A 25,225-nucleotide genomic window follows, 5' to 3' on the forward strand; every position below is an offset into this window, starting at 1 on the left:
AGCGACCTCCACTGCATTCAATTCTCACAGTGCACAGCCTTTCACTCACTCCACTAAGGTCGGCATATTCAAAGTAAGGGATGTATTATCGCTTTTCGAATTATTCCAAAGTCATCTTTTGATCATTCTAGCAGTGGCTTTCGAATGATTTGAAAGCCCGGATGGAGCCAATTCTCATTTAGAATTTCCGCCCACTCATCATCACGGTGGTCCATTTTGCCCTCATAAAGAGTCCAAGCCGCACACTGTGGCACTTGCTATTTTCCATACCAAGTTTGCAAGATAAATTGCGGACAAAAGTGGGCACGTGTTAGCGTGTCCTGGGAAACCAGCCCCTCAAACGCGGTCGCGGAAATTCGACTTTAATTACGCGACACCACCCACCCAAAAAAGTTCACCGCAGTCCACCCACCCTTCCCTCCAACAACGAATCCGCTAGCCCTGCGGTCAACATTCCTTTTGAGCTGCTTGCAATAACTTTCGCAATTGTCTCTCTTTACGAAAAAAGATCAGTTAAATCCGATCTGTAGACGTGGTGCATTTATCTGATTTGATCTGACTTCATCTTTTTTGAAGGTTGGATTGTTTATTTTTCACTTTCCCACTCCCTTTCGTTGCTTCCATCACGTCACTAACCTCCTGCGTTGTCGTCCACTCAAGATCGACACTCGAAATTGAGAAAAAAGACGAATATCGCACAAAAGATGCCACCCCCAATCCAGCCAGCATCGCCATTGGCTAGGCGCCCAAAATTAAAGCAAACAACATTATCATCGCTCATCGACCTCGATTCTGAAAACAGCAGCGACGATGAACTTGTAGATCCTCGCAAAATGCTCCCTCGGCACTCCACCCAAGCCACACAAATTGTCGAACCTCGAACTAGTCTCCGACGGGCTCCCGTCTCGTCCCCAGCTCCCTCGATCTCTTCGCCCGCCAGATCAGTCTCCTCTACTATCGAAATACCGGCTTCCTCACCTTTTCGTCAACAAAGCAAGATAGGCAGTGGACGGCTGGCTTCCGCCATGGCTCCCAGGGGCACAGCTTATTGCGCCCCGAATCAAACAAAAACTGTTCTCGGTAAACGACCGTCCCCGATCGAAAACCATTTTTCGTCAGATGCTTCTCAGCCCAAGCGCATCACGATTGATATTAGCGATAGTTCCAGCGACGAACGTGCAGATTTGAAACCAACTTCTTTTAGCAAAAAGTCGCTTCAGACTTCGTCAAATACAAGTCCCAAGGACCAGGATACCGCCAGCCCAGACGAGATTGTGAGGGGTGGAGTATTGGAAAAGCGGCTGTCGAATCTAATTTATTTTGACGGTTCAAGGGCCCCGGCGCTGAGCAAGCTGGTCCCAGGTCGGACTCTCAAGGAGTACCAGACTGCGCTTCTCAAGTGCAACGAGAACAAGGCTGATGCCGCAAACTGGCTCATGGACAACCCCACTCCAAAGAAACAGCGCCAAAAGGACGTGCAAGGATTTATTAGATCTTTCGCATACGGCCCGTCACCCGAAGCGCCGTCTCCTCCCGGCTCTGGCGACTCCGATTCTGATTGTATTGTTGAGGTTACACCCAAGCCGAAACCTGCGCAGCCACGGCGACGACTTCAGCAGGGCCGAAGGCCGCAGGCTTCTCCGGTTTCGTCGCCGGTCAAGGCCCGGTCGGAGGAAGAGGAGGAGCCAATCGCTATTACAGACGACGATGACACCGACGAAGAGGGCTATTCTAGCTCTGAAAATCATATCGATCCCGTGGACAAAGCCGCCCGCGCCTTGAAGTACTTGAACGAATGTGAGCTCAACGGTCTCCTGGCTATTTGCGGCAGCTCAAAGGCCAAAAAGGACGCCGCGAGGGCCATGATTGAGAACCGTCCTTTCCGAAGCTTGGCCGCCGCGAAAAAGGTTAGCGTGACGGCTCAAACAAAAGGGCGCAAATCCAAGGCAGAATTGCAAGAGGTTGGCGAGGATATCGTTTATGACGTCTCCAAGTTCATCAAAAGCCTTGATGCGATTGATGAGGTGGTTGCCACGTGCGAGGAAGAGGGCGTACGAATGAAGTCTATCACCGATCACTGGTGCATGGATTCAAGAGGCAGCAGTCGTACTGGGAAGCAGCCTTTGCCTATTCCTCGCGAGCCCAAGCTCCTCCAGGGCCGCTGCACCATGAAGTCGTACCAGATTTACGGCCTCAATTGGCTGAATCAACTGTACCAACACAAATTTGGTTGTATATTGGCAGACGACATGGGTCTTGGCAAAACATGTCAGATTATATCATTTATTGCTCACATCGTCGAATCTTACAACCCAAAGGTTGACGAGGTTCGACCCTGGCCCAACTTGATCGTGGTACCACCATCGACCCTCGACAACTGGCAGGTCGAGTTCGAGAAGTTTGCGCCCGGAGTGAAGGTGACCATGTATCACGGAAAAGATCGTGAATGGCTTGCCGACGAGATCAAATCGGACCCTGCTGAGCACCATGTGGTCCTAACCACTTATACCCAGCTTGGCCGCACTGGAGAAAGGGATCATACCAAGATCATATCCAAGATTCGACCTAATGTCGCCATCTTCGACGAAGGTCACAACCTGAAAAACTCGAAAACAAAGCTGTACAAGGACCTCTGCAGAATCACGGCGAACTGGAGGGTGATGCTCACCGGAACCCCTGTGCAGAACAACTTGATGGAGATGATCAACCTTTTGAACTTCATTCAGCCAGAGCTCTTTGACGGTCGCGTGGAAACCCTCAAGGATCTTTTTGACCAGAAGGTAACCCTGCAAGAAGTCAGCAATGGAGCTATGCTTTTTAGCGATCGTGTCCGCCGAGCAAGAAGCATCCTGGAACCATTCATCCTGCAACGCCAGAAGGAGCACGTCCTGGGTGGTTTCCCTCCCAAGACCAGCAGGGTGCTGTACTGCGATATGGATGCTGCGCAGCTTAAGATATACAACGAGTACCGCGATCGATTCCGGACCGGCAAAGATGGATCACGAGCAGCGGGAGGTGCTGCAATTGCCTCGCGGACCTCCAACGATCAAAATAACGTGTGGATCCAGTTGCGAAAAGCAGCTATTCATTCACAATTATTCAGAAGGCATTTTACCGACAAGAAGGTCGCCGAGATGGGTGACATGCTTATGCGCAAAGTACCACAGTCTAGACTCAAACAAGACAACAAGCAGCATTTGATTGCTGAGCTGATGGACTTGTCAGACTTTGAGCTCCACGTCTGGTGTGTTGATGAGCCATGTATCAAAAAATTTGATGTGGAAAAAGACTCGTGGATGGAGAGCGGCAAGGTCCAAAAGCTCCTGGAGCTTCTCCGTCAATTCCGCAAAAACGGTGACAGGGCGCTCATCTTTACGCGGTTCGCAAAGGTGATCGAGATCCTTACCGAATGCCTATCGACAGCCGAAGTACCACACCTTACCTTTCAGGGATCGACGGCGGTGGATATGCGGCAGGATCTGATTGACGAGTTCAATGAAAACAAGGATTTGACAGCTTTCCTTCTCACGACGGGCGCGGGAGGTACGGGCATCAACCTAGCTTCTGCCAACAAGGTTATCATCTTCGACCAAAGTGACAACCCCCAGGACGACGTGCAGGCCGAAAACCGGGCACACCGCTTTGGACAAACACGACCGGTTGAGGTGATCCGGCTCATCAGCCGTGATTCAATCGAAGAGCTCGTCTACAAGGCCTGTCAGAAGAAGCTCGAGCTTGCCAATCGTGTCACGGGCACGGAGCTCCCTGTTGCTTCGGAAGTTGATGTCGAGGCGGAGGTGCGGCAGATGATGTTGTCTGAGGAGAGCAAAGCAGACAACAGTGATGAATGATGATGATATTGGCGGCGCTGGACAGAGGGATTCTCTGGTTTTCTCTTCCTGGTGCCCTTGCGATGACTTTTATTTTATTGCGCAGCATTTGAAACTGGGTTTCTTTAACATGTTGGAGACCTGCTGACCTTGGTGTCAGCCTGGCGAAATCTCTACGAGGTGAAGACAGATGACTTGATGGAATAAAGCAAATTGGATTTTGTATGTTGGGAGGCATTGAAGGGCATTCATTGTTGGTGTCTTTGGCCGGCCTTTGGAGAAATAGAAAGAAGGAGGTTTTAATAGAGTAGAAACTCGGAATTCATTGCATCACTTCACTTTTTCGTGGGTATCTTTGCTCTTGAATAGATCTGACTTGCTACACCGAGCCACTTGACGGGACGCTGCTACGCATGGTGACGACCGGGCCTGGCCTATCTGGAGCAAGCAGATCAAATTCTACATCTGTTCCGCGTGGTCAACATGTCTATTCCGAGGTTACATATAGTTGCAAGCCTTCCTGAAGGCAAGTTGTATATTTTGATTTTGCCAGACGGCTATGCGAAAGAAAACAAAAGAACCGAGGAGGGTTTCATACTATTAAACACAGTGTTGCTATACATCATTATTTCCTGCATCATCCACAAACACCAAATGATCACAGATCGATCTTTCTTTTCGTCTCCTAAACAAGGAAAAAGGGGGATTTGATGGATTTTCTTGGTGGCTGTTTCACCGAACTTTTGGGTATGTATTTGCGAAATAGGACGAGGGTAGTGGAGGGGAGAGCATCATGTTCAAGACTCGGGCCACCATGGCAGTAAGGATTTGTAGGGAAAAAAAGAAAAAAAAGGCCGAGGAAGAGAAATCACCTGTCCAGAGCTTGGCTCTGGCACATGTGCCAATAAACGCCGCGCTTCTTGAGCAACTCGGCATGGCTGCCCTGCTCCAGCACTTTGCCCTCGCCTAGGACGTAGATGAGGTCGGCGTTTTGGATGGTAGCGAGGCGGTGGGCAACGGCTACGGTTGTGCGGCCCTTGGAAACGCGGTCAAAGGTAGCCTGGATGAGCTTCTCCGTATCCGAATCGAGAGACGATGTGGCTTCGTCGAGGAGAAGCACGCGAGGGTTGCGAATCAAGGCGCGCGCAATGGCAACCCGTTGTTTTTGGCCGCCCGAAAGTGAAACGCCTTTGGAACCAATGTCGGTGTCGTAGCCGTCTGGGAGCGAGACGATAAAGTCGTGAATAGAGGCATCGCGGCAGACCTCGTGCAACTCGGCTTCGGTCACGGTCGTCGGATCAACGCCGATCAAGATGTTATCCTTGATGGATCCCTGGAAAAGGGTTGCCTCCTGGGCGACCAGGGACATGAGCTTGCGGTATTCGAACACATTAACGTCGGTGACGGGTACACCGTTGAAGACGATCTCGCCCTTGGCCACGTCGTAAAAGCGTTCCAAAAGTGAAATGATGGAGGTCTTGCCCGAACCAGATGCACCGACCAAAGCCACCTGAAAAAGTTCAAAACGAATTAGTATCAAAGATGATGATGGAACTTTTGACAGAAGAATGGGGTCTCAAATACTCACAAATTTTCCCTTGCCGATAGTTAGATTCAACTCCTTCAAAACGTTTACATTCCTGGTGGGATACTTGAAAGACACGTTCCGGAACTCTATTTCGACGCCGTTCTCGGCATCAGGCACTGACTTGGCGTTTTTCGTGTTGCTCAAATCCTTCTCCACCGAGTCCCTAATGCTAAGGATCCTGTTGGACGCAGCGGCAGCCTGAGCGGCGTTGGGACCGAAACTCAAGCCGTTGCCGGCCGCTTCGGCTCCGTTGATGACAGCCAAGTAACAGACAAAGAACTGAACAATGTCAATCTCACCCCTGAGGATTAACTGGCCGCCGTACCAGAAGACAAGAGCCTGGCAAGCAAGACTGATCGAGTCGCTTAGAGCAAAGATCAATGTGGTAAACCTGGCTTTTAGGTAGGCCTTGGTGACGTGGTGCGAAAGTAGGGTCGAGTAGCGCGAGGTTATAACATCCTCCAAAGTCAATGCGGAAACCGTTCTGAAGGCTCCGATACTTTCTGAAGCCCATTTGCTCGATTCTGCAAATACCTGGACAGATACGCAACGACAGTATGTAAGCCATGATGTCCATAAAACAGAAAAGAGTCTACGGAACTGATGTGATAGAATCTCACCTCGGCATACATCTTTTCGAAATCGAGCTCGTATTTGAAACGGAACTGATTGTGAGAATATCTAGTCAGTAGCTCCTCATACTCTTATGATCCAGCGCTAATCTTCAGTTTCACTCACATAGCCTGCACCTAATCCAAGAGGGACTGTCACGCAAAGAGCAACAAGAGCGAGCTTCCAGCTGTGGGCAAAAGCAATGGCAAGGGCACCGAGGAGGCCAAAGACCGCGGTATATACCATTGCCATGTTGACGCCGAGAAGCTCTTCGAGCTGTTTAGGGTCGCCTGCCACCCTTGCCGTCAAGGATCCCGTCGAGTTGGGCTCCTCGTCGAAAAAGCCAATCTTTTGATAGAGCAGCGACTGAAAGTATTGTTGCCTGTAGACGGCACATATAAAGTGTTGAAGGTGGCTTTATCGAGAAACTTTAGTCAGCACAAACGGCAATGGAACATCAAAACGGGGACATGATGAAAAGCCGGGGTTTCTTACATGGCAGAATAAGCAAGGAAAAAGTAGCCAAAGCCGTTAGCCACAGCCAGCACCAACCACATCAGCGAATAGAAGGAACCATCCGACCTATATCTGTCTACGGTCGGGTTCTGGAAGATGGCGATCAACTTGGCAAACAGGAACGCCTGAAGCGGCACAACCGCGCCGGCAATCATTGCTGCAACAACCGATATGCCGTAGACAGGCCATCGAGACTTTTGCTCTCCTAACAGCCTGCCGAAACTGTTGAAAAGACCACGTTTCTTCCATCCCGGAGCCATGGTTGCCTGCTCATTCTCGGACAGGGCTGCAGACTTTTCCCTGGCAAGTCTTTCCTCGAGACTGTCCTCGGCCACATCGCTGTCGTCGTTCTCCTCGCCCAGGGACAGCTGTTGCGCATTCACAAGGCCGTAGTAGACGCCCTTGTCATCCTTGAGCAGGGACTCATGCGTGCCTTGTTCAACTGCCTTTCCGTTTCTCATGACTATGATCTTGTCGGCCGACTTGATTGTAGAGCTACAGCGGCCATGTCAGCAATTGCTTGAATGGTGCCGTGGACACCAGACACGGCAAAGTCGAAAACGACCAAAACAAATGGTGCAATGAGGACTCACAGCCTGTGGGCAATCGTGATCGTAGTACGGTTCTGCGATGCCTTTTCCAAAGCCGCCTGAACGATACGTTCTCCTCGAACATCAATGGCGCTGGTCGCCTCATCCAATATAAGAATCTTGGGCCGCTTGACGATGCTACGAGCAATGGCAATTCGTTGCCTTTGTCCGCCGGATAACTTGGTACCCGAGTCTCCCACTTGCGTTTGGTAGCCCTACCAGGAAAGAGGACTGTTAGCAAAAATGCAATCCAATGGGGGCTAGCCCTTTCATCTCAGGGGCTTCTTACGTCAGGTAGCCGGTCAATGAACTCGTCCGCAAAAGCCTCGGCGCATGCCTCACGGCACAGCTCCTTTTTGCGCTCCTCCGATTCGTTCTCAAATTCGGAACCAATAAGTCCGTACATGACATTCTTTTCGATAGTGTCGTTGAAGAGAAATGGCTCTTGCTGCACCAAGCCAATCTGGGACCTCCACCATTTGATGTTGATGTCGTCCAGGTTGTGACCGCACGTTGACACCTCTCCTTGGAGCTGTATGGGATCTCCGGTTTCCTCTGGAGCCGGGCTGGTTTCCTCGTTGTCGTCATCCTCTAAGCCGTCGGATGATTTCTTCTTGGGTTTACCATCTTTTCCATCCTTCTTCTTCTTCTTATCGTTCTCCTTGGTCTTGTCCTGAGCGACCGTCTTTGCTAAGACATGCCCCTGCTTCAGGTTATACCACCTCTCGATCAAACCCACGATCGTAGATTTGCCAGATCCAGAGGGGCCCACAATAGCTGTCACTTTGCCTGCCGGAAATGTAAGACTTAGATCGTCCAACACTTTAACGTGAGGCCGGGATGGGTAGGCAAACGTAACGCCCGAGAAAGAAATATCCTCAGTGGCCGACACCTGGGGCTCCCTGAGCGTCCCGGGGTTCGGGCGGGGCGCATCGATAATGACGAAAAACTCGGCCGCAGCTACCATAGCCTTTGAGGCAGCAATTAAAGGGGCTGACACGCGCTCGATCGAGAAAATCATCATCATAACGGACATAAGCACGATGATGATAGTGCCCGCGTCATTAACGCGTCCCTCTGCTGCCATCTTTGTCGTACCGTACCAGAACGAGAGGGCGAAAGCTGCATATATGCCAAAAAAGATGAGACCGAATTGAACTGCCAATAAGGGGGTCGTGGACTGTCCAAACTGTTTGGCCTTGTGCACCCATTCAGAATATCGCAGCCCAATGCGTTCCTGGGCACCACAGGCTGTTACCATTCTGATGCTGTTGAAGGCCTCGCTGGCCACAGATGTTGCCTTTGCCTCGGCCTGAATGAGTCGTGTTAGTGGAATTCCGACGCCAGGTCAATATTGGACTTGCGGGAGTAGTTCAGGAGTCGCGTACCTTCGTCTGCTTAGAGGTCCCCTTGATAATGAATGGGAGAATGACACCGATGACTAAACCTAGGAAAAAGATCACTGTAGAAGTGATCAGGGTTAGTTCCCAGGACCAGGTCATTGCCACGATCAACGCGGTGACTATCAATGACGTGAATTCCAAAAAGGTTCCAAGCTTCTCCGAAATGCCTAGCTGCAGCGTGTTGGCCGTGCTCGTGATTGTTCCAGCGGCGGATCCCGAGGGCATCGAGTCCAGCACGTGGATAGACTGAGCGAACAAGGCTTCCAAGAAATCTAGACGGATCGCGGCAGACATTCGGATTCCAATCAGTCGGAAGCAGAACTTTGAAAGTTGCTGTCAGTACATGCTGATATTCATGGGCAATATGGGGTCCCTGTCCCAACAAAAAAAGAAAAGGTGGAGGATGTACCTTGTTTATGTAGTTCAGAGTAAATCGAACAAGAAACAAAATGAAGATGTACAGAGACAGTTGGTTCAAAGTGGACTCGAACTGGCTCAAGGCATTGGCTGAGCAGCAAAACCTCAGTCAGTTGCGTGATGCGACCAGGTATACTGTACTAGGTAGGCCGCCCGAGTACAGGCGATACTCACGATTGAAGATGTCAAACGACGTAAAGTTGTTTACGAGTCTTCCAAAAAGGACGTTCATCAGAGGTAAAGTCTAGATGCACATTTCATAACGGCAGAGTCAGCCATATTTGAGCGCTAACAACAATACTCGATAGGTAAAATGTTAAGAGGGAAAAAAAAAAGAAAGAAAAAAAGACAACTCGAAACCCCAATCACTTACGGTTCCAGCTCCGATAGAGGCGATCGCGGCAGCGACCATCAAGACGTAGTCGAACTTCTTGGCGTAGGAAAAGACGCGGACGTAGTCCTTGAAGGTTGCCTCGCGCTCAGGCCGAGCGCTGACAGTAGGCGTAACCTTATCGTCGGCCTTGTCATCGGCCTTTTCGCCACCCTTTTCCGGGTTTCCCTTGGAGCCATCTTCGGAGCCTGGTGCAGTGCCCTCCGGTATTGGGGACTCGGCAGTCACCGCCGCGGTTGTGGACGGGGCCGGCGCATCTTGTTGAACTTGGCCACCGCCAGCCTCGGAAGGCGTCACTTTTTCTGGGTCGGGCTGACTGCTGCTCATTTTGAGAATGTTACAGGACAGCAGCTAGGAAAAAAAGCGGACATGTCTTGACGGAATCCCTCTCATTTTGTTTGTCGAGGGTCGCATATGCTAACCAGATCACGAAAGGTAGGACGTGTGTCGGCTAAACGATGCGAAGTGGGAAAAACGACCATCAAGTAATTTTAATGGCTTTCTGGGTCAGGCTTGGCGAGTTTTTGGGGAAATTGTTAGGTGGCAGAGTATTACCAGTAGCGAAGGATGTTTGCAGCTGGCCAGGGTCCTTGTCTTTCCCGACTTGGTAGGAGGCAAGGGGTATTATCGCCGAGGGGGACAAGCGACTGGATGAACCTAATTACCGTAATATTTTCTCGAAGAAAAAAAAAAGAGATCAATGATCTTAATATAAAGTAGGAAAAGGCATTTATTAACGGCTCTCACAGGCACATAGTTCAAGTGAGAACTAAAGACGAAAAAAGCCTAAGAAAGCCCAGCAATCAATTGGGTTTTCGCTGCATGCTCTCATCCGAACGTCAACGTTGGCGACGACGGTTACTGTTATAGGCAACTAACTCGTTGCACCCTCAAAGAGGGACAAAAGAAAAATTACAAGCGATGCTCGAGCATTTCTTGGCAAGCCGTTCTGTCTCGAAACGAACCAACCCGTTCTATGCCAAAGAAAACCGGAAAACCAGCCCTAGGGCCCAGGTCGTAAGTTCTTCGCGTGCCCTACACCGTAATCCGTATACCGTAAATTGGAGCGAGCTGGTCAGCAAGTGTAAAAATTGTCGGCCTGAAGCAGGACCCCGCGCTAGGACAAGTCAGCACGGCATTTCGGTTTCTTCCGGGACCCCGGGGGACCGCTAGGGCTACTGGGAAACAGGGTGACTCTCCTGCGCGTTTCCTTGTCAGCCTCAATTCCTTCGAACCACACAGTCCTAGGCAAAAGGTACCCGGCCGCTAGGACCAAGACCCCGACTAGAGCTTGGTAAGGAATAGCATAAAAAAAGAAGTGACTCACATGGGTCTTGGTTCGGCTCGTTTAAATTAAAAGCAAAAACAGATCAAAGGGATGAGAAGTTGAGAACAAATGACCTGACTTAAGCTTACCTGCTTGGTATGATGAAGAGCTCCACATTACAGTACTTACTACGTACCGAGTCAAGTCAGTACATAGTAGTTCGTTGGTGGATGAAAATCATAACAGGCAATTCCTGGCTACGTCAGTCAAAACTTATTTCTATATTTGTCTACCCTATCTCCACGATTTCGACTTGATTGTCTGCTGTCATAAGCATATCATGGGACTAGAACTAGACGAAAACGAGCCGCCGCGCCTGCTGCTCGCCACAAAGGTCGAGTTTTATCCGCCAAGAACCTTGGGACTGAGGTGTCCTCCTCCGCACATGGGTTTACCTAGCCTAGGTAGGTATCGGTTGAAATAATACCGCATACGTTTTCTTAAGAGTATGCCGTCGTCCACATACTATCTGAGCGTTCAGCCTCTACCAGCGAAAACTCGTGCAATGAAACTGACTCAGGATCCCAGTCAATTTGTATTCATTTGCTTGCATTGCTACCTGGCCAAGTGTGAATCATGTCGATTATCACATACATTTACACTGTCTGATTAGATGACACGCACGGCACTCTACCACAATGGTGCCCATGGCATACGAGAGAATTGTATATCTCGGAATCACCAGGTCCAGTCAAGATACTTGCAAGTTGTTAGAATGTAACGACTTCTGCACTAATAATCCCTATTCTCGATACGCAGTAGCTGGGATGCCTCGCATTCAAATCTGGACTGATAATAAGTGAAGCATTGTTAAAGAATACACAAAAGACAACATCGAAGCATAACAAACAAGATAACTGTATCATCTTCGCTACGCCCAAAAGGGGCGGGTCAAGGCTTCCCTTCCCATACATAGTAAGAGGGGAGATCAACTGCGAGTTGCCAGACATGGATAATTCAGGACAACGCTGACAAAACAAGCCACAAACTCCTGAATACCGAGCCCAAATTCGACACTTAAAAGCCAAAACTATCATGCTGATGCACAGGGCATCGTCCAGGGTGTCCAACAAACCAAGCCGTGATACACCTATGATGGAATCGACAGAGACACTCCAGTCTCGCCATCATCACCCCGACCTCAAACTCTTCGAGACAAATGGTGCACTCAGCCGAGTCGACGCAGTCCTTCTCCGTAGCAACGTACGGAAACATACCCGTGCGTCTAACGGTTGGTCTGAACACTCCCGGCGGTGACGAGGGACCCTCGCCCGTCGACCCGACGCTCGTCGGCGAGACAACCGCAGCCGGTGATCCGCCGTACGTACTATGCGACATGATGCAATTGGTAATGTGACTTTCGCGCAGTGCCTCGAAATTAGCAAGAGTTCGACTGGGCAACTCGTTGTGACACACGGGACACTCGTCCTCCTCCGGAATTGGCTGTCGCCGCCGCGCCGGTGAGGGCTGTCGAGGAACAGGGGGCAGGCTGCGACGGTTATGATGGCGTGTTCGAGAAGATGAAGGTGAGGAGTCTGCTGGGTCTTCCGAGGGCGGGATGTCAAATATCGATCGCTGCCTTGCGGGAAGCCCCAAAGCCGGTGATGTGGCCGAAATCGTTCTGCTTTGTATGCCCCCAGTCGGACTAAGACCTCGATTCTGGAGCTGATGTTAGTGTCGCAGCACTTTGGCAGGTGAACTTTGATGGGTTCGATGCTTACTACTGGCGCGCTCCTGCCCCCATTCTCGATAGGACCAGAAGTAGAAACATGCATAGGGCCTCTGCGTAGGTCAATCCCTACAGCACTGGTAAAGCCGCTCTGTGACCTCGAGTGCCTAGCCCGATGGACAGACGGGTGAGGTTGGGGTGGCGACGTATTAGGATCGGGAACGCAAGGATTGCAGAGCCTCACGCGCTCGCCACCGCCGAGGCTGTTGAAGTCTGTATAGCCTCCTGGGCTGTCCACAGGGAGAGTGGATGGCGATCTTTGTGGCGTGCCAGGAGGCTGGACGATAAACTGATAGGGGATCGTTATGCGGTGGGGCGAGCAAGAGTTACAAACCACCCTGCCGCATTTTCTTGGGGAGCGTCAGCACTCTCATTCCAAGTAAGGATTATCAAGACTCTTTCCAATATGGGCAACCCGAGTCTACTTACCGACAGTGGTGCTTCCTATTGAGCCAGCCGAATTGTGTGCGACATATCGGACATATGGTGACCTCGGCATCTGGTTGCCATCGGGGCAGGACAACACCAGTGCCAGATGGGCTTCTCTCCGCCGCATCGCCATCTACTTCGCCTTCGGGGCTACTTATCTCGATCCTTGGCTGATTAGCTGACGTTGTCGGAACGGGGTCCCGGGGCAAAGGAGGTGGCGTGGGTGGTCGGGCTGGTAATGGCGGTTCTTGTGATGGGAGCAGCATAGAACGCACGGCCTGTGCTGGTGGTTGTGGCGAGCCGCGAGCACTGGGCCTCGATCTGTAGCCACCATACACTATGACTGGCCCTCGTCGTCCTGTCCCTGAGGTCCGATGCGAAGACCGTTGAGAATTAGCGGGTATAGATGAATCTAGTGCGTCCAGTAATGATCGAGATTCCGGCCGAGGTGAAGCCCCTGCTCGGGCGCGCGTGGCGTCCTGCCCTGACGGTCCTTCTGGTTGAGCAGCGGCGTGTGCTGCTACAAGGGCATCTTGCTGTGGAGAAACTGCACTTGGGGTAGTAGGGTGTGTCTCCGTGTCCTGAGGGGCTTCTGGCTGTCTCGAAGCTGGTTCGCGAGCAGCTTCTTCTACCTGCGGCGTGGTCGACAAGGAGGAATCACCCTCACCCCTAACTACTCCGGTTTCCAAAGCGCCATGCACAACTGCACCTGGATCTTCGAGCACCGGAGGTGCAGTGCGTGTTGAGGCAGATTCATCCGGCACTGGGCTGGAAGTTTCTTCTGTGGTGTTGATGTCCAAAGCCTCCGAACTTGCCGGTACGGCTTGCAACGCATCTGTAACGATCTCTTGCGAGACTGCATGTGGCTCCTCTGCCTGTGGCTCCTCTGCCTGTGGCTCCTCTGTCGGGGGCTCCTCTGTCGATGGCTCTTCTGTCGGTGGATCCTGTGTATCCGCATCCGCGTCCAGATTGTTGCCAGTGTCGCCGGCAACTCGCTCTGTTGTACTTATTGGCTCGGCGGAGCGCTCGCCAACTTGCTCTTGGTCCCCATCACCGCCGGTCTCCCGCTGACGTGTAGTTGGGTCGCGGTCGGGTGAATCGCTGCCCATGTAGGAACTACTAGATATTGAAGAAGCGTCACCGTCATTCTCGCGGGTCTCTGGTCTTGCACTCGGGCCACTTTCGACGATGGTTGCCATATTTCAAGGCATGCAAGCGCCGACGATGTATTATTATCTGTTTCGAGCGAGGTCTTCGGTCGTTGGGGTCGACGATGCGAAATGGAACGGCAGCCGAGGCGGATGGCCAAAGCTGGACTCTAGGCTTTTGGACAAGGTAGGCAGGTGGGTGAGTAGGTGGGCGACTAGGTAGGTAAGTAGGTAGGTACTTGAGTGGTTTTGTTCTTGCTGAGTCGGTTTCGAAGTCGTGTTTCCGGAAGGTTCAGCTAGGTTGTGGGATTCTGCGGCGGGCTAGGTTGGGTTGTGCAGCCAGGGAAAAGCAAGTAGTCTTGTCATGCAGCTGGCATTGCTTCGGTTAAGGTGATCGCCTTTTGGCAGGTAGGTAGGTACCAGGGTAGTTCAAGAATATCCAAATAACCAGGCAAGCACAATGACTCCAAGCTGGCAGTCAAGACAGATGATTCCAGAAATGTCGCAACGGGATGATATCGGTGTGTGTGGGATGAGTACTAAGTCTAGACTGGTCACGTTACGCCAGTCATCAGCACGCAATGCAAGTCGAACCCGGCTATCGACCCATAGTGAAATCATGAAACTCACAGTGGCTACCTTACGTTCTGGGTATCCTCAGTTTCACCTTGGGGCGAAAGACACTCTTTCTCGCTCCTTACAAAGCACAAGCCGGATGAGAGGTTTGATCTCGATAAGGATAGCCTATTGACCTGATAATACGGATCGAATCTGATAGGTAATTGATCAACGGGGTGATGTGCCCAATGGTGTTTAGGCTCGGCCATGCGACACATTTGAGGGAGGTGAGGCTAGGCCAAGTGGAGGGGCGGACATGCGACGCTAATGGTCCAGGACTTGCCCCACCGTTTCCGTCATGGCGTCCACTCAGCCTCCACCACTCATGGATTACTGACTGAGAGGTTTCCGTCGCAGCATGTCATGCTTGGGGGCTGTTCTTGTGGGCCCCCAGATAAACAGCCCCTAAGTACTGTATTAGGCATCTTATAAACATCTCAGCTTTCTATCCGCATACTTCATTGTGGCCAAGTACATCATATTGAAGGTATTGTAACTGCCGAATCGAGTAGGTAAGTCTTTGTACGTACTCTACTCCCTAATATATCATGGGTATAGGTATTTACATGCAACCACCGTCACTCCCACTGTATTGCCATATTCAACGGCCCGGAATTGCATCCTTATATTTGACAAAGATACCTACATACTTACAAGATTGACCTAATCATCCTGTGAAAACAGCGACTGATTCCGGCTGTTTATAATCCATGTTCCCAGTCTGCGGAGTGTTGCATTGTACCTGTCCAATACCTTCTTGAAATTGGGAAGTAATGCGAGCTCTCTCAGCCTAATTCGCTGGAGTTATGCCATATTTGATCTCAGCCGGATGGGGAGACCGAAAGCGCTCAATGCTCACACCAACCCGGATCAGAGCCGTTACTCAATTTATTGACCATGAACGGGTTCAATTTTATATATTTTTGGGACTGCCATGCTTGGTCCTCTGGTTTCGGGGAATTTTGCATATCCTTAACGGAAAGCTGCGTCCCTTAACCTGGCTTGGTGGCTGAGGTGTCAGAAGCTGGGGGTCCCTTTCCTTGTAATACAGAACCCTCCCAGGCAAACGATGGCAGTGAGGCAAGTACTGCAAATAGAAAAAGGAACCCATTTATACACCACGTGGCTACTGCAATACCCCCAGTTTGGTCAACGACCCACTGAATGCTTTATTATGCTGCCCGATAGTGGAGAGCGGCTGAGTTGAAATAAACCTATGCAGTAATATAACAATGATTATGTCTTGCTTGTGTGGAATCCAAATTTAGCCAAGATCACGAGTGCACCTTATTACATGCGACCGTCACCCACTGCCTGCAGCTCAGTGGACATTCAACGAATATGATAGTTCTATTTATGGTAGTAGCAAGTAGTGAACTATACGGATTCCGAAAGCAGTCGTCAACTGTACAGGTATGTAAAGTTCCATTTTACGGAACTCTTTTCAGGACTTGTTAAAAGACCTCACGCCCACTTGCCCACTTGTGGGCTTGCTTGTTGAATTATTGCCCGTTGTTCGGAGTTTTGAAAACTTGCCCAGGAGCCTACCCAGCTCTGAATAACATTTGGGGATGCGACGTAAGAAAGTCCCTCACCTGCAGGCCATGATTACAATGATTATAAAAGGGATCGAGGTGCTGTGACCCGTCACTATAGTGTCACCTTGTGGGACATATTTTGCCAGAAATGGAACCTCTCTACGAATGAATGGACAGCCATTTTTTTTCCTCTTTTGGTTCGAAAGAAAATTCAATAAATAAATAAATAAACATCTGGAATGTGGTTACCCAACAGAGATACAGAAACTTGTCAAAGGTTATAGAAGCAATTCCTAGGAATGTTTGGGAACATGACAAAATCCCACAGAATTTGCCAACAGTCGGTACAATCGTTTAACGACCTTCGATAGTGGAACAGGTTGTACGCCAACATCAAGGGCTATATAACGGAAAAATAAGCGTGGTACCCCTCCTGAATCCAGTTGGGGGTATTCCCAATAAATTCATTAGTTGTTGCCGACTTTCTGGCTGAACTTACGGGTCTAGCTCGAGATTTTCTAGTTCAAAGTAACCGCATCTTTCGAAAGCTTCTCCACATCTTGCATCTCAAGCCAGGACAAGCCCGCGACTCTTAGAGATTTTATACTTCGACGTTACCTGGAGGAGTCAGACAGGCTGGGGCGAAAGTGCAAAATCCCATGTAATTCTGATAGGCAATGTGCCTCTAGAGAAGTAAAATACCTCCTTTTCACAAAGCTCTCTAACCGAGCGGCCGTTCCAGTGTGCTTTTCGAAAGAATCCCTTGATATCGAGACATGACCCTGTGAAGAACATGTTTCCGAGCGAGCAATCCCGCCAGTCCAATCTACAGGGGTATTTCACCGGTGCTGGTAACGTTGCCCAGGACCATGAAGGTGCAAATCGTTCCTCTCGATTATATGGTTCGGGTTTGGTCCATAGTAGCTGGCGAGGAGCGTCAGATTTCATATGCCATAATGATATTCTGCAACTGGCAATCTGGTCCCGGCAGAGAATTTATGCATATTTGCTTCAAATGCGGGGAGTAAGTAGGACGGTCTGGAGCGGCCTCTGGTGCTATATTTCTCAACTTCAGCCATCCAGTCCCTGAACCTTCCATCGAGCGCGTGGCTCTCAAGGTCAGGGACCGTAGAAGCCTCGGGTTTTCCTCTTTCGAAGTACGAAGGTCTATTTTCCATTGACTCGGAACCCCCGTCGACAGCATGAGTTTCCTCGCAATCCCGACTAACTTGCTTTGAACCAAAAGTCAGCGTCCGCAGCGGAACCAGGTGCTCCTGATTTGTCCAAACTCGCCTATGGACAGGTTCGTCCAAATTAACTAAGGGTTCTTCACAGAGGAAGACAGAATTCCTTTTTTCTCTATCGATTTCCTGCCAGTATGGGATCTCATATACAGCTCCATAAGCCTGATTGAGATTCCGAGCTTGAAGGAACCCTTGGCTACTGTTTTCAGCCATCGCTGCAGAAATGAGGGCCTCAGATCGCTGGTATATCATTTCCATTCTCCCCACTTCCCGGCGACATTCATCCTCGTCATCCTGAACAGTACAAAGAGCATCGATCCAAATGTACTTCAGGCCAAGCTTGCCCGTTACTTTGATCAAATCCCAGAGAGTTTGGGGCAGTGTTGAAAGCCTGATTCCATGTTCCAGCCTTTCATGCAAGTTTTCACGGCTAGTTTTGGTCGCATGAATAGCCAGGTCCTCATTACCCCAAACAAAACTTGCAGCGGCATAGTTCTCCATTTCCGGCTTTGTGACCCTTATATATGCAACGGGAGTACCAACTGCGCCGACTTCAAGAAGCCGAAGTGGCATGCCAGACAAAGCGCGCGATTCCAAATTTCTTTTACACATTTTGTGATTCTCCCTGCAGTTATTGAGAAGCCACTTCATCCAGGGGAACATATCCGCTGGATATGGATTTAGTGGATGATTTGGGATATAGCGTCCGGCGGGGCTGCCTGTAGATTAAACCCGGTTAGTCTCCATTCCCATTCAATCGGATGAAGGGATAAAAACGTTAGATAGACGTACACTTTGGCGCGAATACATTCAGTTCATCTTCCTCGTCCATATAAACTGTACTCTGGGAGCCCGTCTTCCATGTGAACGTCAGTATGCCGGGATCTTCATCATCCTGGTGGACATGTCCGCCGAGCGAAGGTTTTTGTATTTTCAGCGATAACGAGAGCGCCGTAGCCTATGTATGCGGCCCTGGAAGAGAGGGCAACCAAGCTTCGATGCCCTCAATACCTGCTGGTAACTCATGTCTACTTTTAGGCGATTGCCATTGCGATCGCGAACATATACAATCCTCTAGCAATAGCGACAATAATGTGGGCGTGGCATGGTTGACATTTTGGGACAGAATTTACAAGTATTAAGATCAAATTCCTATAATGTTTGGCAGCTGAATTCTTGTAAGTGAGACGCCTTGGTCGCTCGTGGATGTAGGGATCCGTACGCGACTCGTAGATTTAATAAATTTCGCGTTCCGTATTGTAAGCCGTATCCCTTTCTTTCCTGGTGCCTCAGGTACCAGAGAGTGAGGAGAGAGAGAGAGAGAGAGAGAGAGAGGGGGGGGTTGGCTGGAAAAATTGCGCTTCTGGAAAGCGAAACCATCCGTTTTTGGACGCATTGGATCCCCAAATCCATCGACTTTTCTCGTCGTACCGATTTAATTGCGGCTTTCAAGCATTCGTTGTCCAGGGGTGTCGCTGGCACCTGTTTTTTTTTTTTTTTTTTTTTTTTTTTTTCCCAATAAAAAAAAAAGATTAAATTCAAAATTGAAACCAGTTATTTTCTACAGGAATGCCAAAAACATTAGCCATCTGCCCCTCAACTCTCGCCCGCCACATTGACTTACCCCTTCTTAGGCTGGCACCTTCCGGTCACTGGACTAGGATACTCTCCAGACTTGCCCTTGCACTTTACAGTCTTCCGGCCTGTACAAGTAGCACCCAGGAAATTGCCCCATTGCGCAAACGTGGCGGAATAGTCGTCCCCCAACGCGCTCCACGCTCGCCATACATAAAAGCCGCCGCTGAATGTTGATAAGCCCTCGGTGCAGTTTCCTCGGCCTCCATCGGTTGGCGAGTTGCTCTCCCAGCCTGCGCAGTCGGGCCCCATTATGCCCACCAGCCCAAGGCTCGCGACATTGTAAGCTTCGTCGGCGTTTGGAGCGCAGACAGCGAGTTGGCAGTATACTTGGGTACAGCCTGATGCAAGCGCTCTCTGGCACTGGAGTAATACTAGAACGATGAGTGCAAACCTTGGCCCATAGTGAGCTTGGATCTCAAAAAGACGGTGGGTTGGAGAGGTCGATTCCCTACCCTCTATAGGCACCTATTTCTGAAGCCATGCCGTATCGTAGTCGACGTGAAGCGGAGTATGGGCCTCTGGGAATAGCTGGTCATCGAGCCCCTGAGTTCGCCACACGTTTCTGGTGCGTGAAGGAAGGTTTCTATGTAACAAAAGAATGAGAAAAAGTTCTAGATTTCTGCAGCGACGTAAACCTGTATACAGCCTAGGTAGGAACCTAGGGGGTTAGCTGTTTGCTCTTGCTGGAAAGTTGTCTCGATCAACCTGACGCCACGTGGTGACGATCTAGAAGCGACAAGGATGCGCGAGTAGCTGTGTTGGTGATCTCAGGCATCACAGCTGTTGACTTTCATCATCATCCCTACCTACTTCCATCACGTTCAATATATGTAATCCGAAGCCAACATACTGCCTGCTTAAGGCCACTCAGTTCTGGCCACTGACATAAACACGTGTATGCAGAATTTTCTTGCTGTCACTAAAATTAATATCAATACCGACTCATATTAAAGGTGGCCGGGTTACATTTGCTGATCTCAATCAAGTATTCTGGTCTGTGCGGTCCTACCGACGCCAATGTCATTGCATACGCGACACACGTGGTGCTTGACTGTCGTTGAGATACCTAGGTACCTACCTAGTCAGTCAATTCCTGACACTCACGATCCATAAGCATGGGCAGGTAGCTAGGTAAACTGTACGTGTGTAAAAGCTGGGGAACTGGTTGTAAATGGTCTTCATCATGGCTAAAAAGAAAAAGCGACAAATCTCTTGTTAACTAGCAGTTCAGATGTCTCAATCATTATTTCATCCGGTATTCTGAATCTGATGATTCAATCAGCAAACCATCAACGCTGGTCAACTCCAGCCACACGTTCACCTCCTCGAAAGCGATGCGTCTTGTATGGTTGTTACTCGTCACCGGCGTTTATGCGTCCCCAACCACACCTTGGGTTCGCCGGGACAAGGGTTGGAATGATATAGCTTGTTCCGACCCCTACATCACCGATGCCAAAGTCACAGCCAACCTGAGATGGAAAGCAGCGGACACCAACATCTCTTGGAAGGAGGCTTTGGTCGCATGGAGAAACTACACGCCTGGAGATGGTGAGGTGAGACTCAAATTTCCGGCCTTCATAAGCGACTTCTATGGCGGACCAGAAGGATGGAATTGCCAGGATCCCGTGAACACTCCATGTTCCACGACGGTCAAATGCGAAGACACCAAGCATCCAGCTGGGTAGGTTACGCGCATGCATACCTAGGTACCTACGTACTTGCTCTTTTGGGAATGACGTCTAACTGTCTCAGCTTTCTCCTTCTCAACTCTTTTTCTCGGCTACACAATGTGGGTAAGCAGACAAAACATCAATCTCAACGCCACTGCAGCTGATACGTATGGGTTGCATAGGTCTACCAAAAATACCACGAAGCACTACAAGATGCGCAAATCAACATTCAAACGTCAATGGCAAGCTTCGTCGATGTCTTTGCCCCCCAGATAAAAGAGAGAGACGACACAGCCCTCGTGAAGACCCTGCTGGATGTATTACAACTGTGCATGGGTGTTGCGTCGGCTGGTACGTGGAACATCGGTCAGTCTTGACGCTACAAAGATAGCGGTGGAATAGATATGCTGACTTGGGAAAAAAAGTCATAAAAAACGCCCAGATATTCGCCACTGCCGCCTATCTTAGTTTCGCCAAAGATAGCTTCAACAGCGTAATTTCGTCTTCTCTCGCTCTCACCAAGGACAACCTCAAACCGTGAGTCGCATCGCGCTGCCAAATCTGACGGTCGCGACCCAAGCCAAGATACTAATCATGAGAAACGTAGTGCCAAAGACGCCGCCAGTGTGCAGAATAACCTCACTTCTGCCATGGGTACCTTGTTTGACTATTGGAAGAAAACTCAGTCTGACTATTTATCGGAAATATTCTCCGGGTCAAACCAGACGACTATCGACATGTTGGAATCTTTGATAAGAGACGGCATGATGAACATGGTGCCTTCCGATGTCAACCTATCGGAGGTGACGGACATTATCCAGAGCATCACGTTTGGGCAAATGATCCAAATAGCATGGGCAGATGCGCCAGCTGGATTTACGCCTTTTGTGCTGTAAGTAGAGGTTTACTAAACTCTCTTTATGCTTCATCCAGGTCGCGATGTGTTTTGTGCCTCTTCTTCAAGTCAGCTGACGTTGTTCGGTCTGTAGTAAAACCGGCGAGGCATGCTCAGACACTATGCCCAAGACATTGGACCCCTACATGGACCAAGAAACACATGAGAAAACGGGCGTCTGCTGGCTTGGAAACCAGTTCTATGTGCTGAGAGTCGGATCACACAATGTTCATGTCAAAACTAATACTCCTGGTCTTCCCCTTCTTCCCCACTCAGACCGGCCATTTCAAAGACTCTCAGGCGGCACCCACGACGTACTTAATGGCACGCACTGGGGTGGCATCACCCTGGACGACATAGTCATCAGCTCATACAGCGGCTATCTAAACAACGGCAACCGAAATGGTTACAACATAACCATGGACGACAGTCAAGGGGCTGTCGACCAGCTGATGTTCGCGAGAGGGGTGCAAACACCTGGTTTCTTTTCGCTTCCAGTTTGCACGAATTTGTGGACCACAATTATGCAAATTGCCAAAGGCTCACGCACCAGTGAGCACTATCCTTGCGGTGTTGAGGTCGAGTGAGGGCAGAATCGGTACTACGAATAAGTACCAGTTCTAAGGGAGCAAGTGGGAGCCAGGCTGGGCACACAACACTGGCCGATGCAACCCACCTCTGTGCTCCGTTGTTGAAATACACCTTGCTGTCACCGATCCGTCGTCGTTGCGAGAGAAACAGCTTCCCCATTTTCAGGGTGCGCCATGATCCTCGGCGGCCGCGAGATCGTCACGCGCCAGTCAGTGCGCAACCTACTCGACGTCGGCCACCACCACCACCAGCAGCAGCAGCAGCAGCCCTGTGGCGTCGACCTCACCCTGGGTCAGGTTTTGGAAAGGACGTCGACGGCTACGATTGACTTTGAGAACTCCAAACGTCAGGCCGCCAAGACCTCCAGCCTGCCTTTTGACAACACCACCCATGCCATCAAGATACCGCCAGGCGCCCACGTGGTGGATTTCAACGAATTGGTCCAGCCGTGGCGGTTTGGTGTGGGTATCAGTGCCGGCGTGGTTTGATGCTGGATACAGCGGTACCATGCTTTGAGGGAAGTGAAGAATCTGAATGGAGTTATGCTTTACCAAAGAGCCAAGCTTGCGCAGATTGTCTTGGAGGAGAGGAGGGAATCAGTGGAGGGATACAATGGAATCTACCAGTTTTCGACAAGTAGTGTTGGATGCGGTGGGACAGGAAATGCGTAGTAAACGGACTACGGAATGCTTTTCGCAAGCACTGTCCAATACTGCGAAGGGCCTTGCGATGATAGGAGCGAGAGACCCACCGAAACTAACATATCGGATTGCATTCTATGGTTGGATCTTTGGTCCTGTCTCTTGATACGATATACCATTGGCGGGGAAGACCAGTATGTCACGCTTGACGGCGCATCATGTTCTGGGCACTCTCGCTACAGTCAGGAAAGCTCGGCTGTAGGGTTAGAGCGCGAATGAGAGCTCATATAGTGGCTTGTGAGAGCTTCGCAAGAGAAAGACTGCACATCATGGCTCATCAGTTTATTTGCTGTGGGGCTCTAATCTTAATCAAAAGGAATCCTTCTGAGACTATCGCCACCGATGCCTCGCTTCCGCATCTCTGCGGCTGCCGCCACGCTGCTAGGCACCTTGATGCCACAGCACTCGCCCCAGCCATTCTGTTGGTGCATGTGCCTGACGCCGCCCTCGTCGTTGAACACCTCTACCTGCCCACCCTCAGTCTCCTCGTCCTCAGGCTGCAGTCCAGCCAGGTCCTGCTCCGTCATGCCCTCTGCAGCAGGGATCAAGCTGCCGAAGAGGAAATGCTGCATGACAGGGAGCTTGTTGAGGACTTCTGCAACAAACATCCTCCGCATGCCTCCTTCCACCTTGGACCACGACTTGGCAGCCGAAATGTCGTCAAGCATAGGGCTGTGCCAGCGTAGGCCCTGCACAGTCTTGGTGCTATTGACGAAGTTGACCTGGTCGAGGTAGAGGTAGTCGTGGCCGAACTCCTCGATAGTCAACTGCTGGTGGATGGCCAGAGGTGTGATGAAAGGGTGGTGAAGCAGCTGCGAGGCACCAAAGAGGAAGGGTAAAAACTGGTAATCGTCCAATCCCCACACTCCGTGGGATCCTGCCGGTTCGAGGTAGTATGTAGACTGCACGAGGCGCATGACCTGCAGGTATTTGACAAAGACGCGCAGCACAAGCGCGGCAAAGTCGGACTTGGTAACAACGCCAAGCTGGTATAGACAGAGAAGCCACATGAGGAAGTTGAGCTCATGGCCTGAGCCGTAGTCGATGCGCATCCTATTACCAAAAGACTGGCCGAGGTACGTGACAGCTTCGGCTATTGCGTCTCCCTCGTCCTTGATCCCAAGTTTCTTGTGCCACGACGGAGCCCTCTCCTTGACATTGTCAAGAAAGTCTCTAAACCGTTTGTTGCCAAACCGCGAGCCGCCCTGCTCGTCCGGTGGAGACTGCTTCACAAGCTCCGAGGCCTCGTCCAATAATGCATTGATGGTCTGCACCGCAGGACTCAGATCCGAGTCTTTGATGGCGGATATGGGCTTGTCAACGACTGCGTCGGAAAGTCCAAAGACGAAGGCAAGAATAAGCTTGTATGCGGGTGCAGCAACGAATAAATCGTGGTCTTTCTTTGAAAGGATGCGCCTCGTAGGTACTCTGAACTGTGTCTCTGGAGATGTGCCAGTCGGCGGCGGAAGATTAGGCGTCTCTGGTACCGGGACAGGATTTGAGGGAGCAGGCCGCCGCCGTCGTGGCTCGAGCTTTGGGAGGCGATCTTTGAGGTTCGGTATAGACGCAGCTGTGGTAGTGGCATCTGTTGGTGGCTTGGCTTGGGGATTCGTTGACGTGGACAACGGAAGCCCGGAGGCAACACTTGATGTCATGATTGGAATGTAGATTTTGTTCGTTCTACCGGGGGTTATGCGTTTGTCTCTTTTTCAAGGAAGTGCCTTCTGTATCAAATATGTGTGAGGAATCCAAGAGACTTGGCGGTTAATGTACGATCAAAGCTCACATAGGTAGGATGTTGCACGATGTGGTGGTTAAAGCAAGTTCTCTGCGACTCCAAATGCCCCGCATCAAAACAGTCGGTGCTGCATTCAGGGTACCTTTGTGGTGGAGCAGCTACAGCTCCCAGAAAAATGGGCCGATGTGACATCAGTGCCATTAAAGTCCCGCGAAAGAAAGATTTCATGTCTGGTTTCTAATACCACGCACGATACTAAGGAGGACAACCAGGCTCGCAGTTACTTTGTATTCTTTGTATCTTGGCATTTGTAGGGTATCTGTCACGCCCTTCGAATAGTAAGCAGCGGTTTGGGGTTACGGCTACGGTACCTAGGATCAGCTTCAGCTCTGCACTTGCAACACCTCCGAGTTTCCCTAGTAACGTCAAAAAATGGTTTGATTGTTGCTATATAGCTAGGTTGTTATATAACTTGTTTGACACGCAAGCAGAAGTAACAGTATAATATTGTCTCGAACTTTCAAATTGTGGTCAAGATCATTTCCATTTTGCCTATTTGAATACCTACCTACCTTATTAAGAAGGGTAAGGGTACTCAGACAACAGGAGTCA

At 50.3% G+C, this 25,225-nt stretch overlaps 7 protein-coding genes across 7 annotated transcripts; 3 read left to right on the forward strand and 4 right to left on the reverse strand.

The window, feature by feature from the left end:
• The first annotated feature begins 34 nt into the window (after positions 1 to 34).
• Positions 35 to 4,220, forward strand: MGG_09930 (chromodomain-helicase-DNA-binding protein 3). Its single transcript, XM_003709983.1, has 2 exons — positions 35 to 576; positions 661 to 4,220. Exon 2 carries the CDS (start codon positions 705 to 707, stop codon positions 3,849 to 3,851), a length of 3,147 nt encoding a protein of 1,048 aa, XP_003710031.1. The 5' UTR covers positions 35 to 576; positions 661 to 704; the 3' UTR covers positions 3,852 to 4,220.
• Positions 4,221 to 4,270: 50 nt separating this feature from the next.
• MGG_09931 (lipid A export ATP-binding/permease msbA) lies at positions 4,271 to 10,014 on the reverse strand. Its single transcript, XM_003709984.1, has 11 exons — positions 9,330 to 10,014; positions 9,131 to 9,200; positions 8,949 to 9,046; positions 8,525 to 8,860; positions 7,426 to 8,448; positions 7,140 to 7,351; positions 6,526 to 7,041; positions 6,157 to 6,445; positions 6,039 to 6,083; positions 5,419 to 5,952; positions 4,271 to 5,340 (listed from the first exon to the last, which is right to left on the reverse strand). The coding sequence occupies exons 1-11, from the start codon at positions 9,672 to 9,674 to the stop codon at positions 4,699 to 4,701; spliced, it is 4,110 nt and encodes a 1,369-aa protein (XP_003710032.1). The 5' UTR covers positions 9,675 to 10,014; the 3' UTR covers positions 4,271 to 4,698.
• Positions 10,015 to 11,691: 1,677 nt separating this feature from the next.
• On the reverse strand, positions 11,692 to 14,031 carry MGG_09932 (uncharacterized protein; the record flags this gene model as incomplete). Its single annotated transcript, XM_003709985.1, has 3 exons — positions 11,692 to 12,333; positions 12,396 to 12,753; positions 12,833 to 14,031. The coding sequence occupies 3 exons, from the start codon at positions 14,029 to 14,031 to the stop codon at positions 11,692 to 11,694; spliced, it is 2,199 nt and encodes a 732-aa protein (XP_003710033.1).
• Positions 14,032 to 16,929: 2,898 nt separating this feature from the next.
• On the forward strand, positions 16,930 to 17,767 carry MGG_16297 (uncharacterized protein; the record flags this gene model as incomplete). The annotated part of the gene is made up of 3 exons (XM_003709986.1): positions 16,930 to 17,160; positions 17,387 to 17,439; positions 17,533 to 17,767. 3 exons carry the CDS (start codon positions 16,930 to 16,932, stop codon positions 17,765 to 17,767), a joined length of 519 nt encoding a protein of 172 aa, XP_003710034.1.
• Positions 17,768 to 18,685: 918 nt separating this feature from the next.
• Positions 18,686 to 19,929, reverse strand: MGG_11719 (uncharacterized protein). The gene is made up of 3 exons (XM_003709987.1): positions 19,471 to 19,929; positions 19,005 to 19,409; positions 18,686 to 18,941 (listed from the first exon to the last, which is right to left on the reverse strand). Exons 1-3 carry the CDS (start codon positions 19,497 to 19,499, stop codon positions 18,935 to 18,937), a joined length of 441 nt encoding a protein of 146 aa, XP_003710035.1. The 5' UTR covers positions 19,500 to 19,929; the 3' UTR covers positions 18,686 to 18,934.
• Positions 19,930 to 20,181: 252 nt separating this feature from the next.
• Positions 20,182 to 22,662, forward strand: MGG_09934 (dUTPase; the record flags this gene model as incomplete). Its single annotated transcript, XM_003709988.1, has 7 exons — positions 20,182 to 20,699; positions 20,771 to 20,807; positions 20,871 to 21,039; positions 21,114 to 21,225; positions 21,296 to 21,580; positions 21,678 to 22,135; positions 22,340 to 22,662. The coding sequence occupies exons 1-7, from the start codon at positions 20,353 to 20,355 to the stop codon at positions 22,660 to 22,662; spliced, it is 1,731 nt and encodes a 576-aa protein (XP_003710036.1). The 5' UTR covers positions 20,182 to 20,352.
• MGG_09935 (serine/threonine-protein phosphatase 2A activator 2) lies at positions 20,788 to 24,825 on the reverse strand. Its single transcript, XM_003709989.1, has one exon. The coding sequence runs from the start codon at positions 24,528 to 24,530 to the stop codon at positions 23,181 to 23,183; it is 1,350 nt and encodes a 449-aa protein (XP_003710037.1). The 5' UTR covers positions 24,531 to 24,825; the 3' UTR covers positions 20,788 to 23,180.
• Between the last annotated feature and the right edge of the window lie 400 nt (positions 24,826 to 25,225).

The sequence above is a fragment of the Pyricularia oryzae genome, chromosome 1, assembly GCF_000002495.2.
Source record: "Pyricularia oryzae 70-15 chromosome 1, whole genome shotgun sequence".
Lineage (NCBI taxonomy): Eukaryota > Fungi > Ascomycota > Sordariomycetes > Magnaporthales > Pyriculariaceae > Pyricularia > Pyricularia oryzae.

What these genes read in the sequence shown, in the direction of transcription:
- MGG_09930 (XM_003709983.1), top strand. Translation starts at nt 705, where the DNA reads ATGCCACCCCCAATCCAGCCAGCATCGCCATTGGCTAGGCGCCCAAAA.
- MGG_09931 (XM_003709984.1), bottom strand. Translation starts at nt 9,674, where the DNA reads ATGAGCAGCAGTCAGCCCGACCCAGAAAAAGTGACGCCTTCCGAGGCT. An exon ending in GTCGTTTGACATCTTCAATC is followed by an intron (nt 9,047 to 9,130) that starts GTGAGTATCGCC and finishes TTTGCTGCTCAG; the next exon opens with CCAATGCCTTGAGCCAGTTC. An exon ending in GGACCTCTAAGCAGACGAAG is followed by an intron (nt 8,449 to 8,524) that starts GTACGCGACTCC and finishes CGACTCATTCAG; the next exon opens with GCCGAGGCAAAGGCAACATC.
- MGG_11719 (XM_003709987.1), bottom strand. Translation starts at nt 19,499, where the DNA reads ATGGCTTCAGAAATAGGTGCCTATAGAGG. An exon ending in GAAATAGGTGCCTATAGAGG is followed by an intron (nt 19,410 to 19,470) that starts GTAGGGAATCGA and finishes CTATGGGCCAAG; the next exon opens with GTTTGCACTCATCGTTCTAG.
- MGG_09935 (XM_003709989.1), bottom strand. Translation starts at nt 24,530, where the DNA reads ATGACATCAAGTGTTGCCTCCGGGCTTCCGTTGTCCACGTCAACGAAT.